General features: G+C 43.2%; 1 protein-coding gene across 4 annotated transcripts in view; it reads right to left on the reverse strand.

The window, feature by feature from the left end:
• UBR4 (ubiquitin protein ligase E3 component n-recognin 4) overlaps positions 1–18,522 on the reverse strand; it is a 118,452-nt gene extending 99,930 nt beyond the window's left edge. For all 4 annotated transcript variants that reach the window (XM_048824691.2, XM_048824688.2, XM_048824689.2 and 1 more), the window contains exons 1-17: positions 18,355–18,522; positions 12,305–12,402; positions 11,401–11,504; positions 10,295–10,424; positions 10,037–10,176; positions 9,258–9,360; positions 8,351–8,492; positions 8,050–8,174; positions 6,812–6,936; positions 5,727–5,786; positions 5,425–5,615; positions 4,473–4,572; positions 4,252–4,389; positions 3,614–3,731; positions 2,991–3,178; positions 2,122–2,281; positions 1,891–1,976 (exon numbers count right to left, since the gene is read on the reverse strand). In XM_048824691.2, coding sequence (XP_048680648.1) covers positions 1,891–1,976; positions 2,122–2,281; positions 2,991–3,178; positions 3,614–3,731; positions 4,252–4,389; positions 4,473–4,572; positions 5,425–5,615; positions 5,727–5,786; positions 6,812–6,936; positions 8,050–8,174; positions 8,351–8,492; positions 9,258–9,360; positions 10,037–10,176; positions 10,295–10,424; positions 11,401–11,504; positions 12,305–12,402; positions 18,355–18,491 — 2,145 coding nt within the window. In that variant the 5' untranslated portion in view covers positions 18,492–18,522. The remainder of the gene's footprint in view (positions 1–1,890; positions 1,977–2,121; positions 2,282–2,990; positions 3,179–3,613; positions 3,732–4,251; positions 4,390–4,472; positions 4,573–5,424; positions 5,616–5,726; positions 5,787–6,811; positions 6,937–8,049; positions 8,175–8,350; positions 8,493–9,257; positions 9,361–10,036; positions 10,177–10,294; positions 10,425–11,400; positions 11,505–12,304; positions 12,403–18,354) is intronic.
• Between the last annotated feature and the right edge of the window lie 231 nt (positions 18,523–18,753).

Here is an 18,753-nt window from a genome sequence, read left to right on the forward strand (position 1 = left end):
GTATAAGTAGGGGCATAGCCAGCAGATCGAGGGACGTGATCGTTCCCCTCTATTCGACATTGGTGAGGCCTCATCTGGAGTACTGTGTCCGGTTTTGGGCCCCACACTACAAGGAGGATGTGGATAAATTGGAGAGAGTCCAGCGAAGGGCAACAAAAATGATTAGGGGTCTGGAACACGACTTATGAGGAGAAGCTGAGGGAAATGGGATTGTTTAGTCTGCAGAAGAGAAGAATGAGGGGGGATTTGATAGCTGCTTTCAACTACCTGAGAGGTGGTTCCAAAGAGGATGGTTCTAGACTATTCTCAGTGGTAGAAGATGACAGGACAAGGAGTCATGGTCTCAAGTTGCAGTGGGGGAGGTTTAGGTTTTGGATATTAGGAAAAACTTTTTCACTAGGAGGGTGGTGAAACACTGGAATGTGTTACCTAGGGAGGTGGTAGAATCTCCTTCCTTAGAAGTTTTTAAGGTCAGGCTTGACAAAGCCCTGGCTGGGATGATTTAATTGGGGATTGGTCCTGCTTTGAGCAGGGGGTGGAACTATATGACCTCCTGAGGTCCCTTCCATCCCTGATATTCTATGATTCTATGATATATATAGGGTTAATGCAGTGGTATTTCACCTCTGGAAGGTCACATTATTTGGCACATGTACTAAGTAAAATATGGCATAGGTACCAAGTGAAGTTACGCAGAGGGATTTTGTTGTTCTTTTTAAAGCCTCCATCTACACCATAGGGGACTTTTGTTACATTAAAAAGTCTAGGAAAAAATATCATGAGTCCTGTTCACTTATGAGACCCAATACTGGCAGAAGAGATGGTGGTTTGGCAGAATGGTAGACAGACTTGCAGAGTCTATAGTTACTCTGCCTGACATTAATCATGTATCCTGTTTCACTGTCAAAAGCTAAAACTCAGGTATCCTTAAGACTGGGGGGATGTGGGGAGAAAAAAAAAAACACAAAAAAATACCACCAAAGGAGAACGGACTGCTGCTTTTATTGTGCCACAAAAACAGGAACATATGGACATGTGAAAAGAGATTTTACCTGAAACCACTGATCTGAAACTCTTTAAACTCTAATTACATCTATTAAGTATGCTCAACACCGATGCAAGAGGTTAACTAGTGCCAATACAGTCTCTGGAAGGCCCTTCACTCACTACCTCTTTATTTGCCAGATTGTGTTTAAGTGCCATGTCTCCAGTAAATTCTAACCAGAACCAGAGAGGTCATCCCCACTCTTAACACTCCATTTCTACTGAGTGCAGTTATGCTCGCTCTCTGTTTACGTATGCCAAAAATGTATATTTAAAAAAGAGTAACTACTTCAAAAAATTACTGTATTTAAACTATAGGGGAAAATAGTCAACAAAAGGCATAGTGTTTTGATACACTACTGTAACAGATTTACAAACCCTCTTCTTATGGCATTAAGCTTGGTCATTACGTGTCCTGACAAAGAAACCTAGAGGCCACAAGGTTAGTATATGAAAGCAAAAGAGATCAAATCATAAAAAGCCAAGCAGGAAATTCCTACAGTAAAATGCACATTCAGAAACCATTCTTTGAAACTAACAGCATCCTAGACATGGAGAATTATTCAGTTTTCCCTTTAAACATCTCTGGAGTTAAGGGCACTAATTCAAACCCCCTTACAAATGAGTGTTGATGCAGACTGCTGCTCTCCAACTGTTTTCATTCTGGGGACTATTCTGTAGAAAAAGCATCGCCTCAAGAAGCATCTCCTCTGCCAGCCCCACAATATCCCATTGCTTGGTGTTCAAAAGGGGCTCTAGAGTGAGAAGCACTGATGTACTAACATAGAATGTATTCTCCATGTAAATTCAACACCAGACACAAATGCTTTAATTTTACATTCTAACCTGCAAGGTAGGAGACTGTAGGTCCGAGGTCACCAAGGAATGGTTAAAGTGATACAATGCAGCAGCAAATTCCTCATCTGATGTGCCTGCAACACAAATGAGATTATGTCAATTCCTACTACAGCTCTACTTGGAGAGCCATGATCCCAACCCTGGACAAAGAAAACCCATGTAAAAGTAGAACTCCCCCATCCTAGACGTTCCCTGAGTAAAGAAGTTCTGCTCGCTCACCCTTCAGCCCATCTTTGTCCACTTCCTTGATGATGCTAGCCAGCGTGGCCATGTGCTGCTCTGAAAGAGACACACTCAGGTAGTTGCGAATGAAGTTGTTCCTGGAGTTCAGCATGGAGGAAGTAATGAAGTTCAGAATATTGGAAGCCAGGTTTAAAAACTAGAAGGAAGAAAGAGAAATGCATCAATCTTAGAAACACCAAAATCCAATAGTGGTCAAAGAAAAACTAAACAAAAAAATCTCTTTGCTAGGTAATTCACCACCCAGCTACACTCGTCCTCCATTACAAGCCAATAATTAGAGTTCAGATTTACTTCTCTCTTCTCATTACAATTAGATTGCTGTACAGCCACTCTGCTTGTCTGCCATTACAGTTTCTAGTCTTCAAGACAAACCCACTGGGATGAGTGGCTCTCTCATTCAGCTGGTATTTCATATAGATGTCTAAAGAGCTTGCAAATCCATTATCTTGCTTAACAGCAACATTCATTTTCACTATTACCCAAAGGAATGGTTTGTCTGACAAAGTGCAGTTAACATTTCCATTTATAATTCTGCCCTCATATTTCCTCACCCCCTCCAACCTAAATCGATATTATCTTAATTATTCTCTCCCTTGACAATAGCCATTATTAATATGTACCTCCAGAAAGAGTAATTCAAAACAGCTCCTTCTGAAGCCAAGGTTTTTGGCAATCAGACCCATGGCCATTCACCCTCTACCCCAGCTAGCCAATGACTCTCAGAACAGCAATATAATACTATGCCTGATTTAAACTGCTAAGTGCCAGACTAACAAGCCTCTTTGGCCACTGTTCAGTGCTACATCTCACTAATTACATAATTCATCACGGAGATCATAGCATACCAATTCTGGGTCCTTGCGGCTGGCCAGGATGTTTCCATTCTCCCCAGTAGCCTGTTTGTTGGGGCTTTTCACTCTAGGGGAGCTCTCCAGGGGAGGTGGGGGAGGTGGTGGGGGTGGGGCCACTTTCTCTTTACTTGGAGAAATTGTTTCTTCAAACCATTGCCCAAGGATGGGTTCACTGTCATCATCTAATAAAGAGTACATGGAAAACAATGATACAGATGCAAAATGACATTGCTTCTACCAGCTAGTTCACTAAGAGCCCAGTAAAGGGCAATACCAGCAGCCCTACAATTTCACCTTTCCTTTCAATCACAAGGCCAACGAGCTCTATCTTCATTTGGCAGGGACTCCCCTTTGAGGGGGGAGAATTCTCAGTCTTCCCCAAAGTTCCATTTGGAGCAGATACTGCCAACCCTGTAACGCTGGGGGGCTGACTTCAGTACCTACAGAGCATTGCTGGTATTTCTTTTTGCCCACTGATCCTAACAAATGAGTTTAATTCTTAAGTACCACAGTGTAATCCAGTCCTGGGAGATAAAAGCTTAGTGCACAGGCTTCCATTATGTTGAAAAATAAAAAGTGTAAGACCTAGAGTTAAGATGCTTGCTGAAAACTATTACCCTGGCTGCTCTCCTCTTCAGTGCTGCTGAAGTCATCCTCATAGTACGTATTAGAATCAGTAGAGGCACTTGCATCACTGCTCATGGAACCCTTTCTCTGACGTTGCAAGACACAAGCCTTAAAAGAACAGCAGGGCAAGTTAAACCACAAGATCAAAACTTGAAAGTACAATAGATAAGAACAGACTTGCTTTCAAATCCTCATCATTTTTTTTTTTATTCCTTTCTATTATAGTTCTGCTCAAATTGCTTACTGACATTCCTATCAAGACTTTCTTCTAAATTACATCCATCATTTTCTGGGGTGGCTAACGCAGAGCCCACACAAAGACTCCAAGGTACATTTTGCATAACAATCGAAACATGAAGACTCCCCTTCTGTACACAGGACCCTTATTTTCTTAGTTCACTGGAAGCACGTGAGAACAGAGTCTGTCATAGTCACAACCTCTCCTATTCTATAAAATGGGAGACATCCAATTCCTTGTTGGTAACTTGCAACATTTATAAGTAAACACAGTTCTAAGTTCTTCTCCTTAGCATGTTAGTTGATACTTGCAATTGGAACTTTCCACACAACTCTCACTGTTTAACTGAGAGAAGTTCCACAACAGAACTATCAACGTGCCATCTCCTACCTTTCTATAAGAAGTGGAGAGCAAAGTCAGCAGCAGATTAGTGAGCGGTACGGAATCGATCAGACGTTGAATTCTCTGAATTGATGTGCTCTGAGCCATGACATTCAGCACTGCTGGGGGACCATCAGTCTCCCACCCCTAGGGGACAGCATCAAAGGACGGTTCAAAGCATGTTCCAATGAAGAAGATTATTTAAGAAAATCAGAGTCCCACCTTCTCACCTTGTGTAGTGCCTCCACCTGCAGATCTTGAAAGAGGGATGTTAAGAGTTTGATGGCATGATTTGCTAACACCACTGACAGAACACCAAACCCTTGATGTCTGCAGAAAAAGAAAAGGTGTTGATATTAATATTTTAATTACTACTCTAATGCTATCTACTTGTCTTCTATAGGAACTGCCAAAGAATTACCAGCTCAATCTCTCCATTGTACATCACTGTCATCTCTGAGGACTTTAATCCAAACAGTGAACCGTTAGGGTATCAGGAACATTGCCTGATGCTTATATCAATTACATTTACGTCTCATTTGCAATACCGGCCAGACCAAAGTGTATACAATTTAAATTTCACAATAAGTGGAATAGGAAAATTAATTTTAGCATTTAATTCAAGTGAAAATAATAATTCACTTGAAAATATTCTTCCACCTGAGGGCAAGGTTTACAGATTCCTACCACCCCACAACTGCATCTGCTACTGTAGAGAATCATGAATTGATTGGGGAAGGGGAGGTTCACTAAAGGTGCCAAGCCCTACTAGACAGAAATCTAGGCTCTGTTCACCCTATGGTATACAATGCCTCATCCGGTTCGATACAAGATATATTCCCTGCCCACTGAGAAAGTACCTGGCGCTAAGCCTAAAGTGGAATCTTCATATTCCTCTACAGATAAAAAGCCCTCCTCTTACTAAGTACTGGCTAAAAAATATGCACAATATCATTTGTGAAAAATTAACAGAGCAATTTCTCAGTCATCTCACTCAGTTTAAACTGAAAGGGAAGAAAACTGGAGAAAAGAATATGAAGGGATTGATTATGAAGGTGGGGTGGGTGGGCACAGGAAGTCTCTTGAAGAAGACAACCACTCAGGAGTAACAGCCACAGCATAACAGAACAATACCACAGTGATATGTGTAAACTGATTAACTTAGTGGAGGTATTTACATACCCTTTCCCAGGTCCCAGCTTGGGAGACCCAACTCCCTCTTTGGTACGAGCAATAATGTCTCTGACTCGAAGAGCAGCCAATGGGTCTTTCTCCTTTCCCTTATCGGCCAGGGCAGTGGGGTTGAGGTTCAAGATGAGGAAGAGGCTGTTGAGCAAACACCAGGCCCCAAGCAGCTGGAAATTCTGATAATGCTAGCATTCGAACAGTGAAAAAACCAGACACACCAACGTAAATCCAACTGACCAAATGCACCACCACAAGTTACAACAAAGAAAAGGTTCCCGGTGGGATGCGATTATTACCTCTCCCCCTGCACGGCGCGAGTTGCTGATGGCTTGACCAATCATTTCATAGATTTCAAGCTGTAAGTAAAACCAAAAACCTTCGTAACCTTGCAGTGTTCTATTAGACAAGTCACTAAACTATTCCATGTACTACTCAAACACCCTTCTCTGAAGGTTGCTCGGTTCCACTCCACAGTAATCCTCCCCACTGCAAACTCACAGATATTACTAGCTTATATTGGTATCAGTCTTTCTTCAGGTGTCAGCAAGCCCAGTGCCAGGGACCAAGAGAAGCTAACAGTGATTCAAACAGTTAAAACTGATAGGCACTTCCATGTGTAAGACCTAAACTGAGTTTCCTTCTAGTCTTTTGGTACGCTCACACCTTGAATACTGCGTGCATATGTGGTCGCCCCATCTCAAAAAAAAGATATATTGGAATTGGAAAAAGTTCAGAAAAGGGCAACAAAAATTATTAGGGGTATAGAATGGCTTCCGTATGAGGAGAGATAAATAAGACGGACTTTTCAGCTTAGAAAAGAGGCGACTAAGGGGGATATGATAGAGGTCTATAAAATCACAAGTGGTATATAGAAAGTAAATAAGTGTTATTTACTCCTTCTCATAATCCAAGAACAAGGGGCCACCAAATGAAACTAATAGATAGCAGGTTTAAAACAAACATAAGAAAGTATTTTTTCATGCAACGCACTGTCAACCTCTGGAACTCCTTGCCAGAGGGTGTTGTGAAGGCCAATACTATAACAGGGTTCCAAAGGGAGCTAGATAGATTAATGGAAGATAACCATTGATGGACCTATTAGCCAGGATGGGCAGGAATGGTGTTCCTAGCCTCTGTTTGCCAGAAGCTGGGATTGTTGTGACAGGGGATGGATCACTTTATGATAACCTGTCTGTTCATTCCCTTTGGGGCACCTGCCACTAGCCACTGTCAGAGGACAGGATACTGGGCTTGATGGACCTGGGGTCTGACCCAGGATGGCCGTTCTTATGTTATGTTCCTTTGCATCCTTGGCAAAAATAAAGTGAAAGCAAGACAACTGCTCTCCCTTGAGCAGTTGCATTCCACGCCATCAACTTACACATTTCTGTACAATGGTGGCAGCATCATTTTCGTAATCATCTTCTTTAGAACTTGTGGATCCAGTTCGTACCTGCTGGGTGCTGCCCACATGGAGGATTGCCATGCATGTTGCCACACTCACACCTGATGAAAGAAGAGGGCAAAGGACCACATTACAGTTAAGAGCTGACCTTGGAAATCTATATTCCTGTTCACTTACACTACAGTCAGCAGTGCGGAAACTACACATGGAGTTGATTAGGCCAGGAATATTCACCATTCCAGTTGGCAGAAGAGAGGATAATTTCAGTTACCCTAAAACAACGAAGTTACATAGAACCTAATACTCAGGAGGGAATCAGATGTAGCAGAAATTATTAATAGAGAATACTTTACGCACTGATTACATTCTCATAATTCTGGGGCGCTTACACACACTTGGGAGACAGGGCTGAATTCTAGGTATAACTAGCAAATTTAAAGGATAAACTCTGAGAAACATTTAAGTCCTGAACAACAAAGCAAAGCAGAAAAGGTGAAAGATGACAACTAAGGAAGTGTTTCATTACTGAACTTGTGCATCCCAAGGACAGGTTTGCAAGGACTGCCAACACTACCCAATACGCCCTCAGTCACAGAAACTCTGCATTAGCACTGTCCGTTGTCATTTTGGTGACATTACAACAATTTCCTGCTTAACCTGAACACAATACTACCGAGCCAGCCTTCAGATTTACAAAAAGGAAAGGGCACTCTAGCTTCCTAGTGCTATGGACTGGGAGTACTATGTTACAGAGGCGAAGCCCTGGGAATTCAGCATGCCTCTTGTTCCATCCAATCAAAGTCAGCCTTCAAAGAGTGTCCTGTTCAGTCCTCCCTCAGCACGGGAGGTTTAGGTTGGATATTAGAAAAAACTTTTTCACTAGGAAAGTGGTGAAACACTGGAATGCGTTACCTAGGGAGGCGGTGTAATCTCCTTCCTTAGAAGTTTTTAAGGTCAGGTTTGACAAAGTCCTGGCTGGGATGATTTAGTGGGGGATTGGTCCTGCTTTGAGCAGGGGGTTGGACTAGATGACCTCCTGAGGTTCCTTACAACCCTGATATTCTATGAAGGAAGGAGGTCATTTTTTGGGTCTCAAAGGTGCAGGTTACAAAGCAGAGGAAATGCAGAGCTACTCAGGGCTCCAGGGAGAGTGGGGAGAGAGAAAAGACTTTTGATCTCTAGAAACATGATGCTACCAAAGGACATTAACTCACCTGCATAAAGGCAGCTGAGGGCAAGAACAGTCACGTCCTGCAGCCGTGTGGGAGTCAGGGGCTCCAACACAGGGAGAGACAAAGTATCCAATGCCATGGTCACATCTATCACCAGCGAATGAAACCTATAACCACAATTGAAATGGGTTAAGAAAAGCACATTACACTCTGGAGAGGACTTTCTGGCATCAAATGTCTAATAGAAGAGAGACAGTGGCCGGTACTGTACCACTTGTACATTCGCACTCTCTCATCTAACATACCCAATATAAACAAAGGACGAAAAATTGAAATCTCTTACCCATTGCGGACTGCAGTGGCATCTGCTACAGTGGCTGGCATAATGAAAAACGAGTTGGCCGACACTGCATCCTGAAATCGATTTATGTACCGCAAAAAGTAAGGGAGGTTCAGACACACTCGCAGCAACTTTTCAGAGCCACCTATCAGAAAAAAAAAACAGGCCATTGCTTTACCTTTGTTGTTCCACTGGATGGCTTTAAAACTAGAATTAAGGTGACAGAGTATGAGCCATGGGCTTAAATCAGTGGGGATAAAGTTTTCCCCATATTTCACCTGTGGCATTATCTTTAAAATGAATGCAGTTGCAATTTGTTGTGAGGAAATATAGGGATGGCACCACAGATCAGGTAATTGGGATAAAGAAACCTAAGTTAAAATCTAGTTTAAATGCACCACAGGATAGCAGCCAAAAAAGTAACAGAAAAGGTGTTACGTGGAAGGTCTCATGCTCATCTTGTGTGGTACATTAGACCTAACTTATGCAGCAGTGACTCCCAACCCCATCACTCGTGCCCAGTCAGTATGCCATCCCTTGTCATTTTACACTGCCTTTTTCTATGTATCATAGCTATTTGCATGTAAGTTAAATCATCATCTTCATCCTGTTCCTAACAAATAAGTATCCACATCACAGCCACCAACTTTACAGGCAATCTCAATACAAAGACAAAGCACTGAGTGGGTCTTGGAGGATGAACTCAACCTCCACCCATAGAGCTGGTTCCTTCAGGTTAGGGATGGCAGGGTGTGATATAGGGCAGGCTTGCACTATCGTTACCCATGCTGCATCTCTGCAGCAGAGGACTTCAGGCTCCAGGGCTTACACTCTGGGACATTCCAAGAACAATTATTAATTTTTATTATTATTATTATTATTATTATTATTATTAAAAGCTCATTCTTACCAAGCTCTTGCAGGCTGGCTACATTCTGAGCAATGAATATACTTTTGGTCTTCGCCACAGAGGCTTGATCTGTGGATGTCTGATTATCACTTTCTCCTTCCACCTAATAAACAAGCAGATGTTAAATACAGCAGTGGTTCTCAACCAGGGGTTCAGGGCCCCCTGGGGGGGCCACAAGCAGGTTTCAGGGGGTCCGCCAAGCAAGGCCAGCATTAGACACACTGGAGCCCAGGGCAGAAAGCCAAAGCCCCAGCACATGGAGTTGAAGTCCAGGGCCCCGAGTCCCACCACCCAGGACTGAAGCCTGAGCAATGTAGCTTTGCGGGGACCCCTGTGGCATGGGTACCCAGGCAACTGCCGTGATTGCTACCCCCTAACGCTGGCTCTGGCTTTTATATGCAGAAAACCAGTTGTGGCACAGTTGGGCTGTGGAGAACTCCTGAAATACAGGACAACCAGCATCTGAAAATGGGGTGTTACTGCAGGTCTCTTTATGGGAGCAAGACTGATCTGCAACACAACTCAACGAGGACCCACACCTCCAAAGATGTTAGCTTTCCATACTGTGATAAATCAGTCACCAAAAGATTTACCATACTTTCCTCCATCTCATTGATACTTACCCACATGCAAATGAGATTTAACCAGTGCAGAAGAGCTTCATCTGAGTATATATATAAAAAGCTCCCTGTTCATCTCCTATAGCCTTCTGCCCATCCCTATGCTCACACCAGTAGTATTAGGAACATGGCACTTCTGTTCTAAGGCTGTTTGTTCACCTGGGTGTCTGGAGCAAGAGATGGTGATGCTGTCACTCTAGGGTTAAAGACTGATGTCAGTTGATTCAGGAAGTTCATCTGCACCTCTTTCTGTCGCAGTTCAGGGTTCACTGGAGAGGCCAGCTCTTTCTGATCCTCCACTGCAGGGGCAGAAGCAGAGTGTCATTCCACATGTCAAGGGTAGGAAGTGTGCAGTGCTTTGTAAAAGTACTGCATTGAAACAACAAGCATGTGCTAAGATTACATTGAAGCACTTACCATCAGAGAGGGTTTTGATAGTTTGAGGCAGCTTGGCTGATTTCATCATTGCTGTGAAAGTAATTATTTCAGTTCTGTCCAGGCGGCTGCAGCCAGTGCAGAGCCCCTTTATCAGCAGAATCAGGTGTTTCTACAAAAAGGACACCAAATCAAATCCAAGTGCTCTTTTTCCCTATTTTTCCCTCAACATTGATTCCCTCTGGGGCACCTGGCATTGGCCCTTGTCAGAAGACAGGATACTGGGGTAGATGGACCTTTTCTCTGACCCAGTGTGATCGTTCTTATGTTCCCCTCACAGGCCAAAGCTGATCTCTCATCTAGGAGCATGGAAGGGAATGAACAGCAGATGAGAGAGCAGCCAGGACTTGAATCCTCTCCCTGCTACAGAACAGCACTTGGAGAAGCAATCTTTCCGATAGTGCACTCGGGCTCAGAACAAGTAAGTGATCACCTTGTGTCTGAGCCTCAGAAGCCAATTTACCTTTAGGATTTTAAAGGATTGTGAAACTCAGCAACTTGTTTTCTTTTTGTGGAAGAGGAAAACTCTCCGTAGGAGAGGAACACATGACCAGAGAAGAGTTTGTTTCTTACACAAGAAGAACAAATGAGTTGGCAATGCAGAAGCATCTCTCAAGATGCAAAGCAGAGAAAATAGAAAATCAGAATGGATGTTCAGAGTTAATTTTGTTCCTTGAAGTCTATTTAATCACAAATCTGCAGGTAACACTCATCTTAATGCCTGTGCACAGGAATTCTGGAAAAAGAAGGCATTAACAAGAAAGATCCAGTAGGTTACAAGTACCATGTGTCGCAGGCAGGCAAGGGACGGTGGATTAGGTCACTTTCCATCCCTGCAGAAGCGTTTCCTGTTTCTCTCCTTTTTCCTTCCCCCACCACAACCCTTACCCAACTGAGGATGCGGCAACAAGATAGTGTTACAAGTGTTACCCTTCTAGGGCACTAAATCTTAAATATTTCTAGAATAACTTTGCATCTTGCAACAGCTCCCAAAATTACACTAGAGCAGACACTAAGAAGGAAGAAGCCACGCACCCTTTCTCTGATATAGTTCTGCTTCCAGTCTCAAAATCCACCCTTCTACTCACCTGTGAAACAGCACATGCCTCATCTGGGTTTTCAAGTCGCAGTAGTGAGAATTCAATCAGAACTTTACAAGCAGCTGCCACGGACTGCAGCTGGTTCCTGGGTACTACAAAAGTAAAAAGCTTGTATCATTTAACCCCACCTTCTGAGAGTTAAATCACTGGAATACATTCTTAACTATACTGAAGAAAACAGTGTGCGAGAGACAGAAGAGAGGGTCTGATCCCAATACTCTTATAAATAGCACCTCACTCCACATTTAGTCCCAGTAACTTCAACAGAACCACTTGCAGAGTAACATACTGTATTGATAGAAGATTAAGTTTAGTCTATTTCTTTATTAGACAATAATATACAAGGAACTTCTCTAAAGCAAGAATAATTATCTATACAGGCGTAAGGGCCACCATAGATACAAGGGATACTATAATAGTATTTAGTATCAGAGGGGTAGCCGTGTTAGTCTGGATCTGTAAAAGCGGCAAAGAGTCCTGTGGCACCTTCTTGACTAACAGACATATTGGAGCATAAGCTTTCATGGGTGAATACCCACTTCGTCGGATGCATGTAGTAGAAATTTCCAGAGGCAGGTATAAATATGCAAGCTATAACAGCATTTGCTATTTTGCATTACAATGACACTAAAAGGCTTCAATAAATGAGAAAAGTCATAAAGCAAAGAGTTCACCATTAGATTTCACTTACAATGCCTAGATCCTTAGGGCTGTGCTTCCCCCACACTCGTGAAACAGGCTGCTAGAACAACTGCTGGCAAGTGCCAGACCCACAAACTCTTCATTAACATCTGATTCAGAAAACAGACTTCAAGCAAGTACCGAAAGAATGACATCCCTGTTCATTACATCCCAGTCACTAGACAAGAAGTAGGACATGCTGAACACTTACTTAGGCCACACACTGTAGTGATGTAATGAGTGGAGAGCGCAACAAAGGACGAGTAGAAGGGCTCATATTGTTTGTCGTGGTGCAGGATTTCAGATTCACTGCAATAAGAAAACGTAACAGGAAAGCAAGTCAGCTGCATAAAATAATAGTAAATGTTTGAGTGCTTTGAAGATGTGACATTTATTAATACATGGAAGGCAAGATTATTTAAATTTAATTATTTTAATTCCAAATATATATTCAAAATAAAACATGGGGAATAAAACTATTTTCCACAGAGCAATGCAGCATCTCTGCTCCTCCCTATGTGCAAGGAGCTCTCTGACATCATCCATGGGGACTTCTGCATAAACAGTGAGAGGAAAATACCAAGGTCAAAATCCACTGTGGATCAGAGAAGAGAATTCTGATGCAATAAACATTTTGCCCTTCTGCTTTCAAGAGTTTGGCACATTTTGCCTTTACTCCCAACATCCCCTTCTATTACTTTTTAACAGAGGATCATTCTCATCTTAGCTGCCTATAAGTTTTGCACCGTTGGCCAGGGTTTGCTAGGACAGGAGGCAATTCTGCAGAATGGAGAGCTCAAAACAGTCAGTTACAGTGACAAATATAACATACTTTGTGAAGAGAGGAAAGGAAGGGAAATTTTTGGCAGAGCTGCCACACACTTGGAGAAAAATACATTTGCTGAAATCTGTCCTAGAGGCAAAGACATGTGGCCTCAAAGATTCATTTAAGATTTTTTTGTGCTCCCCACATAAAATCAATGTCAATGCTGGAAACAAACTGCTCACCCCCAGTGAAGGAAGTGTTAATGTCAGCTCAAATGTCTGACTAAAATAAAAAAACACCCCTATGCACATGAAAGATCTTTAAAAATAATTGCAGCTTAGTTCTTTGCTTGACAGTCAGGGAGATGGAAGACGACTTACTCACAGAACAGATATAGCATGGGCCGTGGCAGATCAAGCTTCACACACTGTCCCACTGATGTGCCTCAACATTAGCATGGATAGGCCCCCATGGAATGAGAAGGTAGCTGTGTCTTAAGGGCTAATTCAGTCCTCAGTTTTTCTTGTGACTGACGTAGTGGTGCTTATAGTGGTGACACTGTGTGATGTGGATACCTGCCCACTAGCTAATGAATCGTATCACACGAGCCATTAGATGGTCGTAACTGTCATTCAGCACCGACCAGATCTGAACTAGTAATTTAGGACGAAAGACTTGCCTGTTGGTCACAAAAACTGTGGCGATGTGGTTTGACGGCCGACAGAAGACACTTTGCAGTAACAAATGAGATACTGCAGTTCAAACCCTGGAATCTGCCTCAATTCAGCAGAGGCAGGGGAAGCAGCAGGAATAGTTTCTAAACTTTCTGGCAAGGGCAAGACTTACATTGGTTATAAATACAATCCGTTGCCCTGCTGAGAGGGAGAAGAATTTTCCCATCACTATAGGATTATTATTTAATCATTTATACTCCTGTACCTTCTAGAGACCTCAACTGAGAGGCTATCAGGACTCCATTAAGATGACGTGCACAGACACATAGTAAGATACAGTCCTGCCCCGAGAAGCTTACGACTGAAGACAAAATGCAAGAGAATGAAAGCACTTTTCTCATTTCACAGACAGGGGAACTGAGGCAGAGAGAAATTAAGTGACCTGCCCATGATAATACGGATTCTGCAGAAGAAGCAGAATTGAACCTAGGTCACCTGAGTCACAGTCCAGTGTCTTAACCACAAGACTATCCTTCCTCTCAGCACATTGTTTTTCTTCAATGCTCCGTGCCTACCTGCTATCTGACTGCATGATTGACTTTATCCTGCCCAGTTGCCACTGCTTTGGAAGCAGACAGAGATCCAAGAGCAGTTAGAGTGCCCCAGCGCTCAGCTAACATTTTCATGATGGTGTGTCTGGACCCCTGTTGAGTTCCATGACTGTGTTCAGTGGCAGACCATGCAGCAATAAGAAACTGACAAAGAATGATTTCCCTAATCCCCCTCATCAGATACGTAATAAATCAAATACAGACAGTGAGGGAAATATTGGAATAAGGTTTGAGTGGAGGAAAAACTCTCAAAATAAATGAATGGAAAACAAGTGGAAGATACCTTTGCAGTTTCCTGACTCTAATCTCATTGGATGATCTGCCTCTCCCAATACTGAAGAATCCCTATCTTAGTTTTCTGCCTCCCTCGAGTTTAGGCATTTGAAACCAAAACTCTCCCCACTTCCAAAGTGAATGTAGAAGTACTCCTACAGCTTTGTCTTAAATCCCTGGAAACATGAGAGGAAGTTTTAATACTCTTTCATCCTGTCTACATGTCTGGTTATATGCTCCGGTGATTTCCACAGCACCCCATTTATTATTTATCAGTACTCTGCAGCTATTTATTTTTAGGAAGTTCTTAATGCCAGTCAGCCACTTAGGAACAAACACTTTGCCATACTAGATTGAAAAAATGAACCCTCAGGTTTGGTATCCTGTCTCCAGCAGGCAAAATACATCACGCCCTTACGTTACCTGCACATTGGTGTAATCTTAAACATCCGGGAGGAGGAGATAAGGAACAACTCCCTGCTGACCTGTGCAGCGATCAGTTAATCAGTCTTTTCCCCTTTTCTATTTTCCAGTCACATTTTGCCATCTTATTGTGAAACTTACCTGAAATAGTTAAAGAAAATAGTTCTGAATTCAGAGCTACAGACTTGCGGTCTTCATCCCTTAGAGAGGGAATGTAGCACAGTTTATTCTTTTACGTAGGCAAGAGCAGTCAGTAAGATTCTAGGGGCTTCATTTCATGATATTCAGTTACAACAAAACAGTTCACCCCTTCCTACCTCCTGCCAGTATTTTACTCTCATGTTGTAAACCTAATTCAGATGCAAGAACAACGCCTACCAATACAAACGGAAATTGTATGTGGATTTAGGGTAACACACAGCTTAGTTTTTAATAATTTGGAAGTTCTCAGTACAATTTATTCCTGTAATTTAGGAATCAGACTGCTTCACCATAAATCCAAATAATCTAGAGGCTTGAAAATAGACCTCTCCAAAGTTCATATTCTCACATGTTCAGATTCAGTAGTAGGTTTGGCTCTTCTACCTCTTTGTGCACAATCGTAAATTAGCAGCAACATCCATACGTGATGTATTTTAAAGAGAATGAGCAAGAACAATCTGGGGATGATCATGTATCCAACAATTTGGCAGCTACTCTCAGCTATTGCTACTGTTCTGTTGTGTAAGGCAAATTGTGTGATATACAAATCCCCCCAGGGTTACATGAGGCCAAAGGCAGAGGAACTAGAAAGCAGGGAAATGAAATGTTGCACATTTCGATTTGAAGATGAGAGATTTGTTTTTTTTAATTATTAAAAGAGCAGTCACATAGTCAATAAGTAATTTATATTCTCAAGAGGTCTGTTTTTGTAAATAATGAAGCACTGCAAAAATATTCAACTATGTAACTTATGTTGGGGCACAAATGTTTGTTAATTTATGATATTACACATTCACCATGATGAAATCTTATTTCACACAACCAGAACCCTCTGAGAGAAACACATGGGTCAGACACAGATTGTAATCTTTGTTTATATTCCAGTAGCACGCAGAGGCTCTAATCATGAGCAAGGCCCCATTGCACTGTTTGGATTTGAGCCAGCTTCTGTTGACTTTAATGGTTCAGGATCAGGCCCTTTATGTACAATAGTTTTCACTAAGGCCTCCCTCTTGAAGAGGAATAGACTGACTCAAAAAAAAGTTCTTAATAGATGAACTTCTCCTGCAAGTCTGTCCCATTTGACTCAAAGAAACTCTGTTTTTGTATACACACTGGATTCCAAGTTGATGGTGCAATTTCACATCATTAATTTCATAATTCAAAGTTAATTTTACAATATTTAAGCAAGAGGGTTACTAGCTGCCAAACATCTGTCATTATGAAAACTCCTCCATTAAGCTGTTAATGCCTAAACCTAAGAACCAAAAGCAGCAGTTCTCAGGAAAATAGATCATGTCCTGTTTTTGAAAGTTATTTCAAAGTGTTTGAATACATGCACTCTTTATTTATTCGGACAGCATTACATTATGCTGATCACGATGACAATTATGCACCTCATGGATTTTATGAATTACACCCGCTGATACACAAATTAGAAAATTCAACAGTATCTTTTTGAAAATAACTTCTACCATGTCTAAAAGTTGAGCCTGGTTTAAAATATAAATATATGCATTATATTCTCTTTTCTTCCTCAGTTAAGGGTCCTCAAATCCATAGGGCTGTACGGCACCACAGTGGGGCCATAGTCTGAAACAGAAGGTCCAATCTTCCAAAGCACAGAGTGCCCTCAACTCCCATAAGCTTCAGTGGGTCTGGAGGGCACTCAACACATCAGATTAGGCCCTCCAAGAACAGTTCTCACAATAATGATAAATCATTGGTCTAAACCCATAAATCAGGTCAATAGTTTCATTATTGAAGAAAGAACATAAAGGATCAAAGACAGACATCGATACAACGATCAACATTTTTGAAATATGTATTTTATTAAGGCGGTGATGAATTTGCCTACTCGACAGCTGAGATCCACAAGAGAAAGACCATGCTAGGGAAGCCTTCAAAAGCAGGATTTGCAAGAATGTTCTTGAATAGCATGAACACATAGGCAGGTTTCTAGGTGAACCATCATATACATACGTGCAAAAGTTTCCTGCTTTAGGTATCTACTGTTTAGGGTATTTTGTCTGATTTGGCAAAACAATGTTTTATTGTAACTGTTTGCCTAATGTGTCAAGTTTGAGATTTTTGTTGTGTTCTTTTTTGCTTCCCAACAGGCAATTGAGAGTTATATTTCTCTGTAACTGAAAATAAGGTGGTGGTATTCATACTTAAAGCTCAGGGTATACAAGAACTACTTCAGTCATGCATGAAGAAAAGGAGGACTTGTGGCACCTTAGAGACTAACCAATTTATTTGAGCATAAGCTTTCGTGAGCTACAAGTCATGCATTAATAACTTTAGAAAATATTCCCAATGGCAAATACACTATGCACTCAAAATGAAACACCTCCAGCTTCTGGGAAAGACAGACGAGATCAGAAAGAACCTTGCCTTTGAGTAAAACTTCCACCTCCATATTTCTTAAAAATAGTTTCAGTGACAGAACCTAAATCCAATTCCATTTAATCTAATGAGATGAAGATCTAGTACCCCATTGTCCAAGGACCACAATAGTTTGCATTATGCAGCATATAAGATCACAACACATTTTTAACCAGAGAAATATGAACACAGAACAACAGTCTAAAAATACGAGAAGGGTATAATTACCAAGGATAAGGCAGAGCTCATCTTTTTTACAAGACACCAATTAGCTCCAAAAAATGGAGAAAGGGGATATGAACCCTGTCCCCACTTGCTGCCCTTGGGAGCTCACAATCTGAGAAGCCCAGACTCTCAGAAGCTGGGGAGAGGCAGCGTGCCAGTGATCCTACCAGGGTGGAGTTCCCGGGACGCTGCTTGGAATTCCATTTTCCGTAGTAGCCTCGGGCTAGCAGCTGCTGGATACATTTAAGCCCCACCCCACCCCTGCCTGGAAAAGGCAAAGTGTTGACACCTTCCCCGTGCCCCTGAGCGCCCGCCAATCTAGCCCTCCCCAGGTCTCCCAGAGGAGCCATTGCTGTCACCGTGGCAGCTGCCCTCAGCAGCAAGACACCGAATCTGGTCAGTTTCGGTCCGGGGCCGCCGGAGACAGCGCTGAGCTGCCGCCGAGGCCCGAGAGCGGCGCCTGCCTGCCGGCGCGGGGCTCGGCTCAGACTAGCTAGGCAGCGCTAGCGGGGCGGGCTCCCCAGCCCGGCGGGGGGCAGGGGAACAGGGGAGCGGACTGGCTTGGGGGGGGGCAGCACAGCGCCTGGAGAACGGGGGCGGGAGGGACAGGCGCGGGGCTGGGGGCCTTCTCCGACCCTGCCAGGTCCCCGCCCTCAGAGCCGAGAGAAGCGGACCGACACCCCCGCGGCCCCGGCCCCACCTCTCGATGACCGAGGCCAGGAGTTGCGGCAGCTCCCTCATCTCGAAGGCCGAGTAGGAGGCGGAGAGCAGCGGCCGCACCGCCACCTCCCAGCCCGGCTCCCCCGGGGTCTCCGCTCCGCCACCCGACGCCGCCATCTTGTTGCCGCCTCCTCGGTTGGGGGGGAAAGAGGGGGGGAAGAGCGAGAGAGAGACAGGAAACACTTCTGCAGGGACAGGAAGTGACCTCATCCACCTTCCCTCGCCTGCGCGCGACACACAGTACTCCGGCCTAGCCGTATGACGTAGACAGAGGATGGGGCGGGGCGCGGCCTGAGCTTTGCTGAGGCGCGTGCGCAGATGAGTCCGCACCACCTCGGCACATGCGCAGGAGATTATTGTCGTCCCCCGCCAGCTGCGC

The sequence above is a fragment of the Caretta caretta genome, chromosome 18 (assembly GCF_965140235.1).
Source record: "Caretta caretta isolate rCarCar2 chromosome 18, rCarCar1.hap1, whole genome shotgun sequence".
Lineage (NCBI taxonomy): Eukaryota > Metazoa > Chordata > Testudines > Cheloniidae > Caretta > Caretta caretta.